At 31.7% G+C, this 24292-nt stretch overlaps 1 protein-coding gene across 2 annotated transcripts in view; it reads right to left on the bottom strand.

Moving 5' to 3' along the window:
- Positions 1-4484: 4484 nt before the first annotated feature.
- The window catches only part of LOC140062510 (CREB-regulated transcription coactivator 1-like), a 33798-nt gene continuing 13990 nt past the window's right edge, over positions 4485-24292 (bottom strand). For both annotated transcript variants that reach the window (XM_072108764.1, XM_072108765.1), the window contains 10 exons: positions 18323-18404; positions 17850-17916; positions 17281-17393; positions 15778-15836; positions 14761-14801; positions 13450-13786; positions 11822-11935; positions 10977-11219; positions 10486-10618; positions 4485-10000 (listed from right to left, as the gene is read on the bottom strand). In XM_072108764.1, the coding sequence (XP_071964865.1) occupies positions 9792-10000; positions 10486-10618; positions 10977-11219; positions 11822-11935; positions 13450-13786; positions 14761-14801; positions 15778-15836; positions 17281-17393; positions 17850-17916; positions 18323-18404 (1398 nt within the window). In that variant the 3' untranslated portion in view covers positions 4485-9791. The remainder of the gene's footprint in view (positions 10001-10485; positions 10619-10976; positions 11220-11821; positions 11936-13449; positions 13787-14760; positions 14802-15777; positions 15837-17280; positions 17394-17849; positions 17917-18322; positions 18405-24292) is intronic.

The following is a 24292-nucleotide window of genomic DNA, read 5'->3' as shown; positions in this document are numbered from 1 at the left end:
CCTACGGGGAAATTTTTAAAAAATAATGAAATTTTGACCCCTATAATTTTTGGACATAACTGGTTACTATATCATAATTGACATGCGCAGAATCAAATAATGTGTCTTGCGCATGTCAATTAAGATATGGAAACTAGTTATGTCGAAAAATAAAAAGGTTGAAATTTGGCTTTGAAAAAATCCATGTAGGCCTACTATAGTACAGGGAAATTTTCAAAAAATAGCGAAATTTTGACCCCTATAATTTTTGGACATAACTAGTTACTATATCATAATTGACATGCGCAGAATCAAATAATGTGTTCTGCGCATGTCAATTATGATATGGAAACTAGTTATGTCGAAAAATAAAAAGGTTGAAATTTGGTTTTGAAAAAACCCATGTACTATAGTACAGGGTAAAAAGGTTGAAATTTGGTTTTGAAAAAATCCATGTACTATCAGGGAAATTTTCAAAAAATAGCGAAATTTTGTCCCCTATAATTTTTGGACATAACTGGTTACTATATCATAATTGACATGCGCAGAATCAAATAATGTGTTATGCGCATGTCAATTATGATATGGAAACTAGTTATGTCGAAAAATAAAAAGGTTGAAATTTGGTTTTGAAAAAATCCATGTACTATAGTACAAGGAAATTCTCAAAAAATAGCGAAATTTTGACCCCTATAATTTTTGGACATAACTGGTTACTATATCATAATTGACATGCGCAGAATCAAATAATGTGTTCTGCGCATGTCAATTATGATATGGAAACTAGTTATGTCGAAAAATAAAAAGGTTGAAATTTGGTTTTGAAAAAATCCATGTACTATGGTTAAGGGAAATTTTCAAAAAATAGCGAAATTTTGACCCCTATAATTTTTGGACATAACTGGTTACTATATCATAATTGACATGCGCAGAAAAAAAATGTGTTCTGCGCATGTCAATTATGATATGGAAACTAGTTATGTCGAAAAATAAAAAGGTTGAAATTTGGTTTTGAACAAATCCATGTACTATAGTACAGGGAAATTTTCAAAAAATAACGAAATTTTGACCACTATAATTTTTGGACATAACGGTTACTATATCATAATTTACATGCTCAGAATCAAATAATGTGTTCTGCGCATGTGAATTATGATATAGAAACTAGTTATGTCGAAAAATAAAAAGGTTGAAATTTGATTTTGAAAAAATCCATGTACTATAGTAGGCCTAGAGGAAAATTTTCAAAAAATAGCGAAATTTTGACCCCTATAATTTTTGGACATAACTAGTTACTATATCATAATTGACATGCGCAGAATCAAATAATGTGTTCTGCGCATGTCAATTATGATATGGAAACTAGTTATGTCGAAAAATAAAAAGGTTGAAATTTGGTTTTGAAAAAATCCATGTACTATAGTACAGGGAAATTTTCAAAAAATAGCGAAATTTTGACCCCTATAATTTTTGGACATAACTAGTTACTATATCATAATTGACATGCGCAAAATCAAATAATGTTTTCTCGCATGTCAATTATGATATGGAAACTAGTTATGTCGAAAAATAAAAAGGTTGAAATTTGGTTTTGAAAAAATCCATGTACTATAGTACAGGGAAATTTTCAAAAAATAGCGAAATTTTGACCCCTTTAATTTTTGGACATAACTGGTTACTATATCATAATTGACATGCGCAGAATCAAATAATGTGTTCTGCGCATGTCAATTATGATATGGAAACTAGTTATGTCGAAAAACAAAAAGGTTGAAATTTTGTTTTGAAAAAATCCATGTACTATAGTACAGGGAAATTTTCAAAAAATAGTGAAATTTTGACCCCTATAATTTTTGGACATAACTGGTTATACTATACCATAATTGACATGCGCAGAATCAAATAATGTGTTCTGCGCATGTCAATTATGATATGGAAACTAGTTATGTCGAAAAATAAAAAGGTTGAAATTTGATTTTGAAAAAATCCATGTACTATAGTAGGCCTACAGGAAAATTTTCAAAAAAATAGCGAAATTTTGACCCCTATAATTTTTGGACATAACTGGTTACTATATCATAATTGACATGCGCAGAATCAAATAATGTGTTCTGCGCATGTCAATTATGATATGGAAACTAGTTATGTCGAAAAATAAAAAGGTTGAAAGTTGGTTTTGAAAAAATCCATGTAGGCCTACTATAGTACAGGGAAATTTTCAAAAATAGCGAAATTTTAACCACTATAATTTTTGGACATAACTGGTTACTATATAATAATTGACATGCGCAGAATCAAATAATGTGTCTTGCGCATGTCAATTAAGATATGGAAACTAGTTATGTCAAAAAATAAAAAGGTTGAAATTTGGTTTTGAAAAAATCCATGTACTATCAAGGAAATTTAAAAAAAATAGCCAAAATTTTGTCCCCAATAATTTTTGGACATAACTGGTTACTATATCATAATTGACATGCGCAGAATCAAATAATGTGTTCTGCGCATGTCAATTATGATATGGAAACTAGTTATGTCGAAAAATAAAAAGGTTGAAATTTGCTTTTGAAAAAATCCATGTACTATATATAGTACAAGGAAATTTTCAAAAAATAGCGAAATTTTGACCCCTATAATTTTTGGACATAACTGGTTACTATATCATAATTGACATGCGCAGAATCAAATAATGTGTTCTGCGCATGTCAATTATGATATGGAAACTAGTTATGTCGAAAAATAAAAAGGTTGAAATTTGGTTTTGAAAAAATCCATGTACTATAGTACAGGGAAATTTTTAAAAAATAGCGAAATCTTGACCCCTTTAATTTTTGGACATAACTGGTTACTATATCATAATTGACATGCGCAGAATCAAATAATGTGTTCTGCGCATGTCAATTATGATATGGAAACTAGTTATGTCGAAAAATAAAAAGGTTGAAATTTGATTTTGAAAAAATCCATGTACTATAGTAGGCCTACAGGAAAATTTTCAAAAAAATTGCGAAATTTTGACCCCTATAATTTTTTGACATAACTGGTTACTATATCATAATTGACATGCGCAGATCAAATAATGTGTTCTGCGCATGTCAATTATGATATGGAAACTAGTTATGTGGAAAAATAAAAAGGTTGAAATTTGGTTTTGAAAAAATCCATGTAGTCTACTATACTATTGTACAGAGAAATTTTCCAAAAATAGCGAAATTTTGACCCCTCTATAATTTTTGGACATAACTGGTTACTATATAATAATTGACATGCGCAGAATCAAATAATGTGTTCTGCGCATGTCAATTAAGATATGGAAACTAGTTATGTCCAAAAATAAAAAGGTTGAAATTTGGTTTTGAAAAAATCCATGTACTATAGTACAGGGAAATTTTCAAAAAATAACGAAATTTTGACCCCTATAATTTTTGGACATAACTGGTTACTATATCATAATTGGTTACTATATCATAATTGACATGCGCAGAATCAAATAATGTGTTCTGCGCATGTCAATTATGATATGGAAACTAGTTATGTCGAAAAATAAATAGGTTGAAATTTGGTTTTGAAAAAATCCATGTACTATAGTACAGGGAAATTTTTAAAAAATAACGACATTTTGACCCCTATAATTTTTGGACATAACTGGTTACTATATCATAATTGACATGCGCAGAATCAAATAATGTGTTCTGCGCATGTCAATTATGATATGGAAACTAGTTATGTCGAAAAATAAAAAGGTTGAAATTTGGTTTTGAAAAAATCCATGTACAAGAAAATTTTCCAAAAATAGCAAAATTTTGACCCCTTTAATTTTTGGACATAACTGGTTACTATATCATAATTGACATGCGCAGAATCAAATAATGTGTTCTGCGTATGTCAATTATGATATGGAAACTAGTTATGTCGAAAAATAGAAAGGTTGAAAATTGGCCATTGGGTGAGTGGGGAACACAGGTTTTAAGTCACAGTGATTAGGTTCGCTTTTGTGTCCCCTGCCAGCTCACTCAGTTGGTTCTATTGTTTTTTTTGTATATCGTGTTCTTCATGTATTTTATATTTGGCAATAAAAGAATAAGAATAAGAAAAAAAAGTCCTTGTACAGGGAAATTTTCGGAAAAGAGCAAAATTTTGACTCTTTTCTTGACCTAACTGGTTACTATATCATAATGTACATGCAGAGAATGAAATAATGTGTTCTGCACATGTCAATTATGATATAGTAACCAGTTATTTCGAAAAATAGGAAGGTTGAAATTTGGCCATTTTTAGTCGCGTCCAAACGCGACTCTATAGCTCACACTGTCGGTCAGTAACTCAACTCGACTTCAGCCTTCTTTGAAAAAATCTGTGTACCATAATAGTATAATTTTCCAAAAAATAGCGAAATTTTTTGATTTCTGAATGCTATGGGATCTTCATGGAACATTGTGTCAAGTTATATCAAACTCAATACATTTTCATGTAATTATAAATCTGTATTAAAACAACAATAATCTCATGTAATAATTTATTTTCTCTGGAATAATCCAAACAGAAAATAGAAGCATACAACACAAAAAATCAGACCAACTTTCTAAACAACCGACATATCATACAGAAATAAAGCAGGTTACATAAAAATGATTGCGCATACAATATGCAAAGTAGATTATACAGGTGGCCTGCTTATTAGCATATCCAATTATTAAAAAAAATATTATAATCTGTACAATACATTTATGTATTCAAATATCCTATATCATAGACACAATGTAACTCTTGCAAATAATAAAGTCACTGTACAATTGTTAAATTCATTAAAAACAGTTACAAATTAGATGAGTCGGTATAATAACCTCACACTGGGCTGGTTTTCATAACTGTCCATACAAAAAACTATCCAGTAAAAAATTAATAATTAAATATATATTGTCCCCCAAAAACAAACCTTCAATGGGGTATTTTGTAGTTTTAAAATTAATAATTCATTTACTTCTGCAAACAAAAAAAAAAGAAAACAAAAAAATAATAACAACAAACAAATTAATGAGTTAAATTTAAGCAAAACCCATTGACTTCCAGATGATGGACTTCCTGTCTATTTTTTCTTTAAATTATAGTTTTACTTTTAACTATTTTAACAATGTTTTTATTTGTTCTGGGGGACAATATTATCTTTAACCATTTTAAGTTGTTTTAGTGTTCATTTAAAGTTCTCAAATATTTTAATATAAATATTTATCATTTTTAGTTGAATATTGAAAACCACAGTTTCAAGCAATTACTTTTATTACATTAGCCAACATTACTCTGAAACTAATCTCCATAAATTACACATTTTTATCAAACACAATTTTTTATTTGTCTAAATTTTAATATGAATTTACTTAAAGCACTTTAAAAATACCTGATCTATCATATTGATATAAATAACTGAAAGAGAGGCACTATATTTCATTGGCACATTAACAAAATGGAAATAATTAAAGTTGTTAAAGACAGAAAATGATCAAAATATTCATACGGTCAATTTGTGCTCATTGTAATTCTAAAGAACAAGTGAACAAATCATAATAATAACTTAGCTAAGTAGAAAAGGTAATGCTTTGTTTTGTAAACAGATCCAACATTCTCATACATATACATATAACTATATAAATAATATTATATAAGGAACCCAGATAATAATCAATACAAACTGTCTGGAACTGCTTTGACTTTCATGATTTTTCGGAAAAAAAAAAAATTATATAGGTGTTTGTAAAACCTGCAATATTTGTTGGGAACCCCTCAGGACTTAAGCCCCTGTTTTAGTGTTTTAGAGGGCTATCCCTGGTACCATGGGAACCCCTCAGGACTTAAGCCCCTGTTTTAGTGTTTTAGAGGGCTATCCCTGGTACCATGGGAACCCCTCAGGACTTAAGCCCCATGGTCGAAATAAATCATCGTGCTTTAATCTTTACACAAAAAAAATTTTCTCATGAAACATTTCAATAAAATAAACAATAATCTTTTAAAACTGTTTACAAAATATACACACACATACACATGGCAGAACATGTCTGCTTATAATCTATTATTGAATGAGGTCTTATCACCAATAAGCTAATTTATTTCAATTCATACTCTATTATCTTACAAATTTTGTGGCAATTAAATTATTTCAAATTCTTAATCATATATATTTATAAATTTATCCCACCCTCTTTTAAAAGACACATTTAATTATTCAAATTCATGATTAGACATAAAATTTCCATACGAACAGGTGCGTTTCACCACCTGTAAAAATGAATGATTTCGTGCCTTGTAAAACACACATTAAGAAAACATTTTTTAGACAGATAGCTGTTTCGTTAAAACACAAAGTATCAAAAATAATATTCAAAGATATAAAGCAAGATCAGTAGGTGTCCTTAAAGCTAATGTTTCAGACATAGTAGTACTAACAGAGATGGCTCCCTGTTGAAACTCTTGTTTTAAATTGTTTACCTAGGCCAACCTCGTTTGCTTGCTTATACACAATCACATTATACACAGCCTAAAATACTTATTAATAAATACCAAGTTCATAAAACAATTCAAGGTTAGCCTAGTAACATTTTAGTTTCATTAAATTGAAAATATGCCACAAAAAATAGACGATAATCAAAAACTATTTTCCCACAATTCTGAATTAAAATTAAATACAAAAACACCATTTCTATATTATCCAAAATAATTTACTTACTATTTCACGGTTTGAAAAAATACAAAATAAAATGCAAGGTAGCATAAAGCTAAAATAGCAACCTTTAACTAAGGAATTCACCTCAGGGACACAAATAATATATTTTCTTTCCTACATATATGCAAGAAATGTATATACAAAACATATATATATATATATATTTATAATAATCTTTTATTTTCATGTTTAAAAAAAAACGTAAAATACAACACATCCACAAATGGATCATATTTATTGAACTGTCTATTTTAACCATAGCAGCACCATGCAATAACATTATTCCACATGGAATACCAATGAAATAAAGGATTTAAATATTTTTGAATTGTAAATATTCAGAACTGTTGCTAAACCAAAATAAGAACCAGTATCAAACATTCTGCTACAGTTACTGCAGAAGTATGTTCGTTTGCTGCAGTAATCTATTAATGCAATTACTGCATTGTCACTACATTGAATTATATAATTACTAACCCTTTGCTGAAACTGAATTAATAGACCAAACAATATAGTTACTGCTACATTGTATTACTGCAGTTACTGCAGTAGAATCAACGATACAAGAATGAACTATTTACAATCTTTGATTCATTTAAAATATTAAGTCACTTGTTATATTTTTTTTTCATATAGTACCCCTATGTCATACATTTATTACACATTTGTATACTTAGATGTTATTTAAGACTATTTGAATAAACTAATGTACTATTGTGACCACAAAATTCATGGTAATTACACAATGTTTTAATTATTAATAGTTGTTGTTAAATAAGTATTTCAGATTTTACAAGCATCATGCAAGATTGCATAGTTATATAACTAGCATTCACTGATGGTAGTCACTTTCTATTTTCAATTAAACTTTCTTGAAAAAATGTCCACATTTTAATTTCATGAAATTGTATTACATTCTTAATGATGATACAAGTTTTAAAAATCAAAATTGTGTAATGACCATAAACATAATCATGCAACAGTTATAAATGGTCACACATAATGACCATAACAAATAAGCATAGAATGACCCAATAATGACCTCACAATCACATGTAGAAACAAGCTATGAATGAAAAAGACCAAAAGTCTACTACAATTTTTTTTTTTATTTCCAGGTTTTTTTAAACAAAGTTTTTAACCAGTAAAGACCACACACACACATGCAGATTTAACCAAGACTACAGACTTGTAAGAGTTCTGATTTTTGTTCAGCTTAAGTGTAGGTATGAAACACCATAGTTTTTGGCTGTTAATCGTCACTTAGAAATTTAGTTTAAAATAGAAATCTATGATTAGAAGATGGATTTTGAAAACAAGCAGGTGATGCTGTCAGATTGGTTGGCGATGTTGTTAGATTGGTTGAGGATGTTGTTAGATTGGCTGGTGATGTTAGGTTGGCTGGTGATGTTAGATTGGTTGGTGATGATGTTAGATTGGCTGATGATGAAGTTGTTAGATTGGATGGTGATGTTGTTAGATTGGTTGACGATGTTGTTAGGTTGGCTGGTGATGTTAGGTTGGCTGGTGATGTTAGATTGGATGGTGATGTTGTTAGATTGGTTAACTGGTGATGTTAGATTGGATGGTGATGTTGTTAGATTGGTTGGTGATGTTGTTAGATTGGTTGAGGATGCTGTTAGATTGGCTGGTGATGTTGTTAGATTGGCTGGTGCTGTTAGATTGGTTTAGGATGTTGTTAGGTTGGTTGGTAATGTTAGATTGGTTGGTAATGTTAGATTGGTTAGTGTTGCTGTTAGATTGGTTGGTGTTGTTGTTAGATTGGTTGGTAGGTAATGTTGTTAGATTGGTTGATGATGTTGTTAGATTGGTTGGTAATGATGTCAGATTGGTTGGTAATGATGTCAGATTGGTTGGTAATGCTGTTAGATTGGTTGGTGATGTTGTTAGATTGGTTGGTAATGATGTCAGATTGGTTGGTAATGATGTTAGATTGGTTGGTGATGCCGTTAGATTGGCTGGTGATGTTGTCAGATTGGTTTATACTACAGTACTATTCTTCTTAACCTTATTTCCAATATAAACAGTAAATACGTCATCAAGGTTTCAAATTAAAATATTCATTTACATAAATCAAAATTGTGTTTTTTGCATTGTATTCTAGGGCACAATCATTAAATCAGTGAAAGTGAAGCCATTTTGAATGTTCGACAAATGAAATAGTAATAATAATACTGTGTTACATTAACAGGCAAATTCAAAATATGTCTATTTACAGAATGACAATATCAATGCAAATTTCAGAAGTAAATTATGTTTTTTTTTTTAATTGTAAAGTATGGCGATTAGGGTATGTTGATGAAAACAAAAGTACTGATAGAACTCTAGTGGACATGGGCACTTTTAAACAGTAGGTCTCAATAATACGTATAAAACATAGCCAATATTAAAAAACATTTAAAAAAAATCTTTGATCGAACTGGGTAAAATGTTTACACATTTTTACTTATGGAACTTCGAATTGATGATGATGAAGTTAAACATCTCCAATGTTCCTAAGCAGTGCAATCGCAAATACTTAATGTTTATCCTGTACATAGTGCTTCCCAATCTGCTGTTGTCCAGGGGCATCTTGTGAAAAAAATACGGGGTCTGTAGAAACTCATGTTGCTCCGTTGTTTTACGGTCAGTGAAAATCTCACTTGCAAAATAAACTAGTATAGTTTATATAAATGGTTGATTTAGATGTTACCTGTCACATTCCATTCTTGTCTCAAAGTATCCTTATCCTACGAACGCTCAACAATAGCTACAACTTCATTGGTACGAGATTTGATGACGACATTCGCAACAAACTTTTTGTCATGGATCACCGAATCGAAAACTGATGGAAAACACTTGTTCTACACCGCACAAAAAGTTAAAACAGTGGAAACGCTATCCACACCAACTTCTGAATTGTACTTGCATACCACCAACTTCTTACTACAATCTGGGTCCTGTCATCGCTATAAACCATACAGCGTTTGAACCCGAGGGGGGAACATGTAGTGACGCAACTCCAAGCCTGCTAAGAGCAAGCGTCGTTTCTTACAACAATCAAAGCATAATAAAAAATACAATGTGAGTTTTGAAGATGTTACTTGTATAACCCTCCCATTCTGTCAGCTCGAAAGGAGTCTTCGGTGGTTTGATCAGTAACGGGGTCATTCTCGAGTAACATCTGGAAATCTTCACATTCTAGGGGGTCTAACTTGAGACTGTCCTCTGCACTAAATAGAGACTCATGGTCATAGCCAACCATTGCAGAATGAATATCTTTTGCCATATCTTGTGAGTCTGTTACACCTGATAAATACAAACAAAATTATTACAGATATTTCGTGCCTCTGAAAAAATAATTGTTTGTTAATATGTCACATTGATGCCAAAGAAATTGGAAGAAAAATACCGATTATTTACCTGAAACAACTTGCATTTTAAAAATAATTAACTAGATGCACATTGTCCATCGGGAAACAGGTTTTTGGTTAAATTGAAAAGTTTATTGAAACTTCAAACTTATTTGTATTTTATTCATTTTAATATTCATATATTTGGGGGGAAATTTGTGATAATAAATAATAATATTTTTTTGAAATTTCATATACAACATCATTTATTTCTTTATATCTTTTATATCAGCAATTTAAGGTTTTTTTTATGTCAGCTCATTCCAAATTATAATTTCAACTGAATTCTAACAACAATGCATGTATGTGGTATAAATCAAAGATTGGTGGCAGTAGTAGTATAAATGAAATTCCAAAATAGGAAAAAAAATGTGTACATACCAGATAAAATTATAGATGGGATATTATTAACTTGAGGATATTGAGGGAACGGCTGATGGTAAGCCGGTGGCGGCACCTTGTGGTGGTACGATTGCGGATTTCCAAAATAGTTTTGTTCAAACATTCCAGGAAACTACAAAAAAAAAAGATAAGATATTTATACAGCTGTCACACAATGTTAAGCATATTCCACCAAAATAGTTACTTTCATTTAGTAATTTGCATTTGTGCAATACCTAGGTTTAAGATCATCTTCACAAATCCTTAATGCATGCAAGGCACATTTCCAGAATATATAATGAATTATGCAGATGTTACGAACAAATTGCACTTCGCAGTAAGTACATTAAACCATGTGGAAATGCATTGGTTTTTTTTTTTTTATATGGGAATTAAACCAACTTTTAATTTGTCTAAAAATACAAATTATTTAAATACTTAATCCTTTCCCTAATCCTGCTAATCCACACATCTCTAATCTTATAACAAACCTGATACTGAGATGGCTGATGAGTTGGACTGTGATCCCCAACCATTGTAAAGTCTTCAAACTGTTGTTGTAGTATTCGTTGTGAGTATGCATCTGATAATGCGGGTGAGGGACAGCCAACTGACCCAGGGGGTCCAGGGGAGGCTGCAGGTGAAAAATTAGGATTAGAAACAGGTGACGTTGGAGATGAACATGAGGTTGTAGGCCCAACAGATGAAGTCTCTCTGTACTGTTGCATACCAGACTGCAAATAAATGAAAACGTTATTAGTTTATTTATTTATATAATGAAATAGAAAATACAAAGAATAGTGGATTTTATTTACTTTTTTTTTTTACATTTTTTTGAACTCGTTTGGGACAAACAAAGTCCTCTAAATAATATAAATACTGCTCCTGGTTAATTTCACAGGAATAACATCTATAAAAATGTAAAGAGTGTTCTCTGAACAGCTATGTCTCCTGAATAGGATTTCTACTTTATTTTTATTCTTTGGTTTTAAAGATATATTGTCGCCCTTAAAAAAATATTTTTTTAAATTTCATTGTTGTTGAATATGCCATTTTTTTAATGTCACATAATAGTTATTCACTTTAAGTTGACCAAAAACTGGATAAACATTTTCCCTGAATAAAAAATGTAATTTTAAGCAAAATATACCTCAATTGTCTGTCAGACAATGGTTTTTGGTTAAAATTAATACAAGTGAAATTTGTTTTAGTACAGAACTGAATAACTTTATTATTTAACCGCAAAATGGCCTATTCAACGTCTGATTTTAATTTTTATTTTTCAGGTTTTTGGGGGAATTTAAAAAATTCAATTTTAGATGACAATGCAGCATACCTTATCAAGTGATAAAATGTTACTAGAGTGTTGAGGTGATTGTGGTGGTTGATTTTGAAAAACTTGGTACTTAGGTAAACTCTGATCCATAACCATTCCTCCTGAATCTTGCATCTGACACAACAAAAAACATTCAAAAGATTAATATATTGATATAAATAATTAATGGTACATTAGAGTATACATCAATAATCATACGGAAGGAAGAAAACACTATACAAACAGAATGATAACTTGATAACATATGATAATATTAAAACAAACATTGTGACTAATTGCAAAAGAATGAAAATTGCATTGAAAGAAAACAAGAAAAGTCGTTCATTGGTACTACTATGTGAAAAAAAGAGAAAATAGTCGACTATTGTATCCGCAATAAATAAAACACAATTATAATCATCCAAACACCACTGGAAACATTCACTATCAGCTATCTATGGGCCTGTTTCTGCTGCATAAAAGTAACCGATTAAAATGAAAATTGCATTGAAAGAAAACAAGAAAAGTCGTTCATTGGTACTACTATGTGAAAAAAAGAGAAAATAGTCGACTATTGTATCCGCAATAAATAAAACACAATTATAATCATCCAAACACCACTGGAAACATTCACTATCAGCTATCTATGGGCCTGTTTCTGCTGCATAAAAGTAACCGATTAAAATCGGTGTGACTAAATTAACTTCATTTTCTTGGGAGCAGGTAACCGGTTAAAAGGCAGCTCAAAATAACTGGTTAAAAACACCCATTCAATTCGGTGTTAGAACACCATTTAACCGGTTATCGCTGAGCAACTTTTAGCTGCAACACAAAATAACGCTTATTTGATTGACAGCTGCTGACCCCAAGTCAACTACACGGCTGTAACGTTTGAATTAACTGCCAAGAGCAATTGCATTTTGGGTAATTCTACAGATTTCTGTTTAACCGGAGCACAAATTGAGCGGTCTTGTTATTTTTAATCCATTTTAAAATAAATGGTTAACAGACCCTGATGATACTTGAAAGCAGAAACAACATTAAATAACATTATTAGTTTTATGATTTTTTTCAATATTTACAATGTAAATATAATTGTTTATCTGGAATTGTTTGACCTCAAATAGTTAGTATAAAAATCGATTACTTTTTGAACATAAACAAGTATACACACATGAAAATGTTATGATAACATTAACATTATTCTAGTGAATCATTATTCTGATGAATGATACTGTACCAAGTCAAATAGATACGTTCCTTGTAATTTATCATACATTAATGACTTCGCTTTCTATCAAATCATTTATGGAATGAAAATATTAATGAATGAAATCTAAATAATTGAAAAAGTATTGATTTTATCTATTGGTATATGCACTATCAAAATAGTTTGACAAAAAAAGTGTGATGTGCCCAAATATGGATATACCCAAATATGATAATGATATGACATCACCATGTCCATATATGGGCACATCACATTTGTTGTCACGTAAAGTTTGATAGTGTAGATAGAGGACCAAACTTAAAGCCTTGGATTAATGCATTCTCCTCAGACAATTTCAATTTATGTTCTGTATTATATTGTATATAAATAAACTTGAACTTGAAACTAGAGCTTAAAAGACATAAAAAAGAGAACTTACTTGTAAACACCCTTGGTTATGATGACCTAAAGAAATTGCGACTGGATTTGTTTTATTTCGACGTTGTATCTGTGGACTTATTGCCGGACTCAATTGAGGGCTGCGTGGTTGCGGGCTGTGTGACTGCGGTGATTGCGGACTTTGTGACATTCCTAAAATCTGTACGGTAGTTGCTTGCAAATTGTTAGTGCTACTATGATTGTACATGGTCTGTTCGTCATTGTCTAAAGGCGTCATTAATGGCGTAGGGATGTGTATATTTGTAAGATCTGGTAGTGATCCTGTGTTTTGAATGGGAATTGGTACTGTTCCTGTTTCTTGTTCAGAAGGATAAATACTGAAAATCAATCAGTAAAAAATAATTATAACTTTCACATTAATTTTATGCAAAACATTTCTAAAATCAGATCTACATTTTTCATAAATTAAAAACAGTAAATTAATATTATGAGGGAATGAATACATTATCTTGATAAATTTAAAAAACCATCTATACATATTTTATCTTTTTTCTAACATTGAAAAAACCTTAACACTACAGTAATGCACACATTTCTATGAAAATAATAATCAGTGGCCTTTTACTATCATTGTCATAACAAATTGAAATATTTTTACCTTTAGATATGTTTTAGATAGATTTAATTTTTAAGAACTTAAGAAACTATATTCATTCCCAATAGAATCATTGACTTAAGACAAAGTTGAGGAGACACACCAATTATGTGTAAAACCAACTCGAATACATTGTAGAAAAATTCATTATACAATACATTATGATTGTAGCCATAGGCATTCTAGCACTTAAACAATATTGTGAACACAATTTTGAAAATTATTAAATATAAAGGAAATAGGCCAGTTGAAAAAAATCTCAATGTCACACAAAAAAAAAACTGGGTCATGTTTGTTTATATTAGGCATTTGTACATCATGAAAACGATCAAAAATTATGTGCAAAAATGTATCGATGAAACTGTTTAAAAGCCAAGTTTGTAAAAAATAATATATAATGGTCGATATTTTGGCGATGATTGCTACACAAACTCTCACTCATTAAATCAAAAGATTGCATTTGAGACAGAAATTTCCGTCGTTATATTTAATAATGGTTACCATTTTACTATATGATGACTCTGGTAACTATAGAAACTAGGGCTGGGTATAAAATCATAATAAACTTGGAGGCTAATTTTCCTATGTTCATTCTTTCTTTAAATCTACCACATATAAAAACATAGAGAAATCCCGTTTCATTTTACAGTACACCAAACTCCACCAAAAGTGATAATGATTAGTAATTATACTTACTTTATACCAGGCACTTCACATGACTTGGGACGATTCTGCAACTGTGGAAATCAAAAAGAATGTTTAAAACAATGAGTTATATAAATGACAGAGAGCGAACTATTGCGACAGAGAATTGATGTCAACAAGGCAGGCTTACCATATATCATTTAGATTATAACTGTATAATATTTAGATTATAAAATATATTTTTCATAATGTTCAGTACAATTTTTATAAATTAACTTTTTAAATGTTAGTGGCAATAAAATAATGATAGTTTTGATAAAAAAATTTTAGCTATTTGAAAATAACTGTTTTAAATTGGTAACATTTCCTGGAACATGTAGTAATTACTAGAAGATAGTAATTCACACATGAAATGAAATCTTCTGAATGGTCTATATATTTTAATGGCCACATAACAAAAATAAATAGATAATAACAAATCATGGTAATTAGCAATTTCATAGAAATAAGGTCAACCTTTTAAGTTAAGCATCTCTCATGACAATTTATTACATAGAAAACACTCTCATACATAATTGTGCAAATGATCATAGCAATTTCCCCCGATGACTGTTATACATTATTTTTTTCAAAAACTATATCAATGCCTCGTATATTATGCAATACATTTAGTTTATTTAATTAGTAAAATATAATATTTGTGCAGACTTGTTCAAAGCAAGACGACATGTATGTAGATATAAATTGCATTTAACGTTGAATCAATGTTATCATATTTGTCAAACTTAATGAGGTGTACCCAGTGTAATGTATTATGTAAGTCAACATTTGAAAAATAACAGGTGGGATGTAATCATACAACTACTGTATACTAGACTGCAAGGTATACTTTTCCTGTAACTAATAAATCTCAATTCCATAGTTTACTCACAATCTCAAATGGTTGTGTTCCAATTGAAATTGAGAGGCTTACACTTACTCTGCTTTATGTATTACAAGAAAACATTTTCATAGATTTTCAAAGGATATGTTCATAGAAATTCAAATAACAAAACTAAAAGGACCTACCTTTTTTGCATCCCAAGGACCAGATTTACAATCTCCGTCCATCATACCCTGATCAAAATCTGGAAAAAACAAATGTAATAGAATAATTATTATTCCTATTATCAAAATTGTAGAACAAACAAAAAATACACTTTGGATAAATAAATACATATTGTACGTTTGACAATGGAAAGAAATATGGAAAAAAAAAACCACAAAAAACTACAATAAACACCTTTACAATTGAAAAGAAACCTCAGCTTATGCAAGAAAATCTAAGTGTTAACACCAGTAGTGTAAAAATATTGATTTCATACTCATGGTGACATTTAAAAGTAAACTGAAGATTAATATTGTTATTATGAATGGTAATGTTTCAGACTTTAGGTGTCGCATTAATAAACTGTGAAAGGATTGGGTCATTTAAAGCTCTGTCTACAATATCAAATGTGACCATACATATCACTACCATAATTGGGCATATCACTACCATATTGGGCACATAACAATTTTATGTCAAACTAGTTTATTTAATAGTGTAGACAGAGCTTTACATTATAAATTAGCCAGGTTTGCGTATCAACATTTTGGTTTTACTCATGAAAATCTCAACTTAATTTATTTCTTTTAAAAACACAAAGTGTAACATGGCTTTAGAAGGGTTTATTCACCATGTAAACTTTCAAACAACAAAATTAAATTTCCTATTTGAAACAAAGTAAACATTGTTGAATTTACAAAAATACAAATAATATTAAACGAATCACCAATTATTTTGGGATTCTACAGGAATATCCTTGCTGGAGTGTCCTTCTTTCTACTATTTATTTGAAATATTATATTTTCATATTTGTTTTAGTAGGTAATTACACTTTCTAAATAAAATGTTGTAAAATAAAATGTTCTAAAATAATGGAGTGATAAATACTTTAGTAAAGTGACATAACATTTGAATATATTTTTAGATTTGCTTATGGTTTCATTGTTAATGGTGTTATGGGTTTAAAATAAGAAATGGTTGAATAACCAATGAACCATGTATGTATCCGTATGTGCCTTTCATACTAATTCTTATTAGCAGTTTTTTTTGTATAATTTTACAATATTATATTTCAGTACAAAACAGTAGCATCTGTGCTTTACTTTGTGTTAGGTTGGGAAAAATTGTTAAAAAGTTGTCGTAAAAAAACTGTATTGTGTTTATTTTGGAGAAGCGGATTTGAGGGAGTGGGTCTTCCAATTGTCCTCTTGTTACTTAGTCTGACAGACCCTTGAAAGTAAACGGGACAACATGTACCTTATTCATAAATTTGGTTCATGATATCTGAAGTAATATCTTGACCTAGCTGTTTCTGAACAAGTATCAGTGATTACATAATGACAACTCCCTTCCTAAGAGGTTCAGGTTAATTTAACTGTATAATATTTTACAACACAAACGATCACAAAGTTTACAGTAAAAAAAGAAAAATAAACACAAATTCTGATACTCCACAGAGGGACGGGAATATCACATTATCTTACCAGAAAACATCGGCATACCTCTAGATCGAACCGGAGCTGTCTGGGGCGCTGGATATGATCCAGTATCTCCTCCACCCATGGCTGTTATATGCAATGAAGAATCTGAATGTGTTCTGCATGAAATATAAATTAATAAAATAAATATAAAATATAATATGCTAAATATTACACAAACCAACAGTGGTGTTGGTAGTCTATGAGTGCTAGCTTACCTGGATAAACGGACAATAGTCCTTTCTCCTCGAAGAGCGAGAAATAACTCGAAAAGTAGAAATTTTCATTTAACACACCTCTCTACAAATGGTATAGTCCATGAACTGGTTCTGGAGCCTCTCCACAAACCACCATCATCATTTCTTTTCAAGACATTAGAGAGTCAGTTTATCCAGGTAAGCTAGGCACGACTATTTTGTATATATATTTGAAAACTTATCAAGCAGGACAGTTACTAGGTTTCACCGACCTTACTATACTGTGACTGTGGTAAAACTCATTAAGCCATGATAGCGGCTTTACTAAGTCTAAAACATATACATATTATATTTGTTAATAGATTTTTGATATCTTACCTCCTCCATCCAGTTTCTGATGGTGGTGTTAGGTAGTGCTGTGTATATGGTGTGTTATCCATGTGCTAAGCGCTAAGGAAAATAAGCTGTAAATTATAATACATAACACATTGATTGATTCATACAGTACATACTGTATTCAAAATTTCTATATCAGAAAAGAAAATATTAATATTTGTTTCTTGGATGGTATAATATCATTTGTTCCAATTGATAATTAAATATTTAGTACAAGTTAGTTTAAATGAGCAAGCATCACTAACGTAATGTCTTAAAATTATATAGTTTAGCAACAAAAAGTGATGTCCTTCAATAAAGGTACAGTGTTATAATGAAACTTCTCTCTGTTTATTTTATTCCCAACCACCAGTCAAAGACAGGTACAATGTACTACTAGTATAAAGTATATTTATAATGAAAATTAAATTGAAATCAGTATGTTAGTGTATTAAATTAAGTAAAGGATATGTGCTTTTTATGGTACACTCGCCGGCATACAAGACCTGCGTTACGACCAATTGATTGCGTATGCATCTCGTCATGACGAGGCATTACCTGAAAAATACAAAATGAAAAGCACTTTATCAATAAGAGTGAAGATGTATAATAACTACAAAAATAACAATAGTAAGTTGTACTCAGAGCTATAAAAACAAATTACTATTTATTGTTGTTGTTATTGTTAGAGATAATGATATCATTAGCAGGAGGGTAGGCAGAACCATTGGGGCTTCAAAATATGTTCCGTTATTGGAATAGGTAGATGTCATACATGTACAGAGAGTGCCTCTTAGTATGAGAGGTATCATTTATCAATTCCAGATTCTTTTGTAATTTTTGGGAACATAATTCTTAACACTTTGACTGCCAAACATGAAGATCTTCGTGTTTGGAAACACAACGCTTGACTGCCAAACACAAAGATCTTCGTGTTTCACGTTTTTTTACGAATTCCGGTAGATAGGTTAATTATTGATATATACTATAAATATGGACACTATATTGAAAGTAACTAATCTGGTTACGAACGACTGTCAAAATGGTACCTTTCGAAATAACATACACTGCGCATCACAGTAGCGCGTAGAGCAATGGCTTGGCACATTGTGTATAGGTCGCGCGCTAGCTATGCCGCCGAAGCATTACAAAGGTTTTTGTGGATTGGCATGTTTGTTTGTTATCTGAATCAAAAATAAAGGAGTCATTTTCAATATGAAGTTTTTAATTTTATTATTGTATGTATACCCTAATTGTTTTGGTGTTTCACTGTAAGTGACCGAGTTTCACGCAACAAACTTGTTTAGAAATGGTATGGATATTATCATCAGTTTACTAGCTAGGCTAGTAGTACTAGGCTAGCCTAGGCCTAGTCGTAAAACGGTTCCGGACCAGCTTTAGGCCTGGTTAACTAGGCCTGGTGTCTTTACTATGTGGATTTTGGCGAAACATTGATGTAAGATTTATGATTTATAAAATATAATACATTTTTCAATAGTGATAATTTGTTTTATAGGCCTATGTAAGTAACTTTTTTGTTATTTAAATGTTGATCTCACCAGGCGATATTTTCATATTGTGATGCCTTGCACAAAATTGGGAATATCTCGACTTTCTTGCGCGAAAGTACGAAAAACTCAAAAAGTGGGTTACTTTTATTTTACTATTATGATTTACATATTGCGATTTGAAAATCGTTCTTGGTACCATTGTAAAGCTAAATTCTTCATGATTATTTTTGTATAAATTACATATAAATCAGATCACATACATAGTTTCAATCAGCTTTAATAAAAACATCGAATTGGGTTAAAAACGCTGGCGGTGGCAGTTTCTAACTGGAAAAACCTCTGGCAGTCAAAGTGTTAATTGAGATAAGTTTTAAAAGTAGCATTACTGTACTTTGACTGTTTTGATGTTGAAAAAGATTCACTTCAGCTGAAATACACTACCATGATTGATTACTTAATTAATTGGCAGTGATCAGTATTGTACAGTAGGTATGGCAGACCCAAAGTGGAAAAATGTTTTTCAGATTCATATTGGAAACTAAAAACAAACACATTTACTCATACTCCCATTCTTTTTAAGGCAGCATGTAAACTGTACAGTTTTGACATGTATGATTTACTGCACAAGACGGTTGTAGGATAACAACCCAGCTCAAAATGACAATCTCAAATTTACCTTTTTAAAAACAAATCTTGTATCATTTTTATTTATTCAACCTTATTTATAGAGAGTAACCCTAAACACTGTATGCTAATCAAGGGGCCTTCATGATGTGACAGTGGCTGTATGTAACCTCCTACTCCTCTCGAAAGATGTACTACTAGGTTCTTTAAAGTGCACATGAGCCAGATGTGTACACTGGACCTACAGTTTATATTCCTTATCCAAGAAGACTTGTTCTACCATCATAACCATGGAGCGAGTGAGACTCGAACCCTTGCCGATTTTAATATGGCAAGGTATTATAGTTCCACTGTCTTAATCGCTTGGCCACACACTCACTCATTACTTTACTAAGTTTTAATTCCCTACAGTACCGTATGCAAACCTTTTTTTTTGGTTAACAATTTTTTTAATTTTATAGAAAACTTCAAACAAGGCTATAGTAAGGACCAGCAATATTTTCGTTACAATAATTCTATAGTATAAAAATTTGACTCAGTAATTCCAAATTGAATACAATTTAAATTCAAAACACATTATAATTCATATGAATTGATGAATAAATTAGTTGATACTGTACATTCTGTAAACTAAAATCAAATTCAATTCTAGCCCAAGGCTAACTATAAAAATGTAATTCTACAATATTCTCATAAATAATATATATAATGATGAATGGGTAATGTCTTATCATTCAAGCATAGCATATTAATTTTTATTTTATTAATATCAGTGGATAAAACAAGGCACTAAGCACTTGCAATTTTATTTTATTGATTTTTACTTTGAATTCAAATTGTAGTGCTATTAAAAAATGCCAGTTCTGAAAGCTAACACAGTATTTAATCGTCATTTTGATTGTACTATATTTACCAGCAAAATATAAATTAATTAAATTTAACTGTACTCATCAAAAAATCTTAAATAAAAGATTAGCTATTTAATTCTATACCAAATTTAGTCATATATATAAGCCCACCTATTTTCCACATTTTTTTGTCGTTTTTGAGTTTCTTACCTTGAGAGAGGGCTTTAATAGATTTTTTTTTTAACCATTTTTTAACACTAATGTTGCATAAAATAATTAGCAGTTTACTATTGAGTGACAGTATTACAATTGCAAAGATAGAAATTTATCACTGAAATATGAGGAAAGTAATTTTCAGGGTTTAGATTAAAGGGATTAATAGACTACGTTGTCACAGAGATGGACCTAGAAAAAAAATGCACTGTTACTGTATATATCAACAAGAATATTTATTTAAAATGAAAATATAATTATATAAACCAATAAATTATTTGAAAAAAACACATAAAATCAACATAAAGCCATATGTAAATTGGTTATCAATGAATGAGATGATACCAGTTAGCTACTGTACAAGGATGGACAATTAAAATGAATGATGAACTAGCTAAAGATGAGTACTGTATTAGTTTTAGATACATTTTTATGAATGCACACATGTGTTTTAAATATCTGTTTAAAAACACTGTTAATATCAACAAAATATCCTGTATGTATATACCAGGTAGGTACAATTGTCTAAAGTTACTAAATGTGGTGTTTTACTACATAAGAAAATAAAGAATAATAAACCAATATTTTCTTACAACTTTATTGCATACACAAATTCAATCCTTGTTAAAAGATTAAATTTCCCCTAAAACATTAATAAATGTCCCCAAAACATTAATAAATGGTTTATATCATATTCAGACTATTTTATCAACTTTTAATTATCTTGTAAAGTGTACAAAAGAAACAGAATGGTCTAGCAGAGTAACCTTTATAATGACAACCTTTGAAGAATTGTCCGGCACTGTGTGGGCGACACAAACATCAATATGATATTGTTAATCTTTGGTAATATCACCCAAAAGCATTATATACATTGGTAAAATGTCATTATGAATTTCTTATGAAATAGAAGACTCTCGTGTCTGAAGACTGGTTTGATCAAATAGCTATGCTTATGAGCAAATAACAGTGTGTAATCTACTACTACTAGGCTGCCAATTACTGTAAAAAAAGAAAAAGACAGACTACAGAGCCAGTAGCCTGGGAAGTTAAAGAACAATGTGCACCGTCCCAGGGAAGAACAATGCCCACGGCCCCAGGGAATAACAATGTGCACAACCCGAGGAAAGAACAATGTGCACAACCCGGGGAAAGAACAATGTGCACGGCCACAGGGAAGAACAATGTGCACGGCCCCAGGTAAAAACAATGTGCACGGCCCCAGGTAAGAACAATGTGCACGGCCCCAGGTAAGAACAATGTGCACGGCCCCAGGTAAGAACAATGTGCACGGCCCCAGGTAAGAACAATGTGCACGGCCCCAGGTAAGAAAAATGTGCATGGCCCCAGGTAAGAACAATGTGCACGGCCCCAGGTAAGAACAATGTGCACGGCCCCAGGGAAGAAAAATGTGCACGGCCCCAGGTAAGAACAATGTGCACGGCCCCAGGTAAGAACAATGTGCACGGCCCCAGGGAAGAAAAATGTGCACGGCCCCAGGGAAGAAAAATGTGCACGGCCCCCAGGGAAGAACAATGTGCACGGCCCCAGGTAAGAACAATGTGCACGGCCCCAGGGAAGAACAATGTGCACGGCCCCAGGGAAGAACAATGTTCACGGTCCCAGGTAAGAACAATGTGCACGGCCCCAGGTAAGAACAATGTGCACGGCCCCAGGGAAGAACAATGTGCACGGCCCCAGGGAAGAAAAATGTGCACGGCCCCAGGTAAGAACAATGTGCACGGCCCCAGGTAAGAACAATGTGCACGGCCCCAGGGAAGAACAATGTGCACGGCCCCAGGGAAGAACAATGTGCACGGCCCCAGGTAAGAACAATGTGCACGGCCCCAGGTAAGAACAATGTGCACGGCCCCAGGTAAGAATAATGTGCGCGGCCCCAGGGAAGAACAATGTGCACGGCCCCAGGTAAGAACAATGTTCACGGCCCCAGGTGAGAACAATGTGCACGGCCCCAGTGAAGAACAATGTGCACGGCCCCAGGGAAGAACAATGTTCACGGTCACAGGTAAGAACAATGTGCACGGCCCCAGGGAAGAAAAATGTGCATAGAACCACGACTTTTGCATAAACCAACTGGGCATTAAAGTACAGTATGACAAACAACGGTTTATACGCATTGTCAAAAACAACAATTTACAAAGGAAGTCAAGAATTTAGTAACGCTAAACTTTAATAATTGCCACCGATATTTAATAGTTTTTTATAGTTTGTCAACTGGGTGGGTAGCTAAAAGGAATTGTATTTACACAACCAAGCAGTAAATGAGTTGTTCGATTATTTCAATGGCATACCAACAACAACAAGCTTTCATAGTGAAACCTATTGTAGTGGAAATAAGTTTGTTTTGATTGTAGGGAGAATTTTCAGATAACTCACTAGGGAGATTCTCAAATACGGTATCTAAAACTAATTCTCTATTAGTAGTACACTGTAGAACCATCCTGTTTATCTGTACAGTACATCAAAGTAAAATGTAATACATTTAAGTATAGTTCAGTAATGTTTATTGTAGGATAGATGAAATACATCAAGAATATTTGGTAATGGGCCAATATATTTATTTGAACAAACGTTAATTTTACTGTAGGCGCTTCACACTGACGATGATTTCTTATTTTGATTTTTTTTATTGTTACTATATCTTGGATGTGGGCCAAAATACTTGACAGTAGAAGCAAATCTAGGTACAGTAGGTTCAAATTCTAATTTTTAAAAATGGAATCAAATAAAAAATTCTCATATTTCCTAGGGCTATATTTATAAAAAAAGGTGTACCGTATATTTTGGTGTATAAGTCGCACTTTTGACAACCAAATTTGACCTCTAAATTAAGGGTGCGTCTTATACACCAAACATAAATGCCTCACCACACAGATTGTACATATCGTCACCTCGTTTGCTAGGCCTGAGTAGGCTAGGCCTAGCTACAGTATACTAACGTAACGGCAACCTGCTTTAAGTTTTCAAGGCATTTTAGCATGATGTTATACTAAATATGATGAAAAGATTTGTTCATTATGGAGCTAGCGTTCCGATAAAATTTCATTTGTAAACGTTTACGATTGGAATAGCCTAGGCTAGGCTAGTATTTATTTATAGTTATACGCACGATCGCCGTACCCCCAGCGCAAGCCCTTCTTGGCGGCCACATGGTGTACGGTATTCGACTAGTATATTCTCCAGGTGATTATAGCATGGACCTAGCGTACACACTTTTCGGATACATAGA

The sequence above is a fragment of the Antedon mediterranea genome, chromosome 11 (genome assembly GCF_964355755.1).
Source record: "Antedon mediterranea chromosome 11, ecAntMedi1.1, whole genome shotgun sequence".
Lineage (NCBI taxonomy): Eukaryota > Metazoa > Echinodermata > Crinoidea > Comatulida > Antedonidae > Antedon > Antedon mediterranea.
Note: the sequence above shows the minus strand (reverse complement) of the source record. Positions and strands in the feature narration are given on the sequence as shown.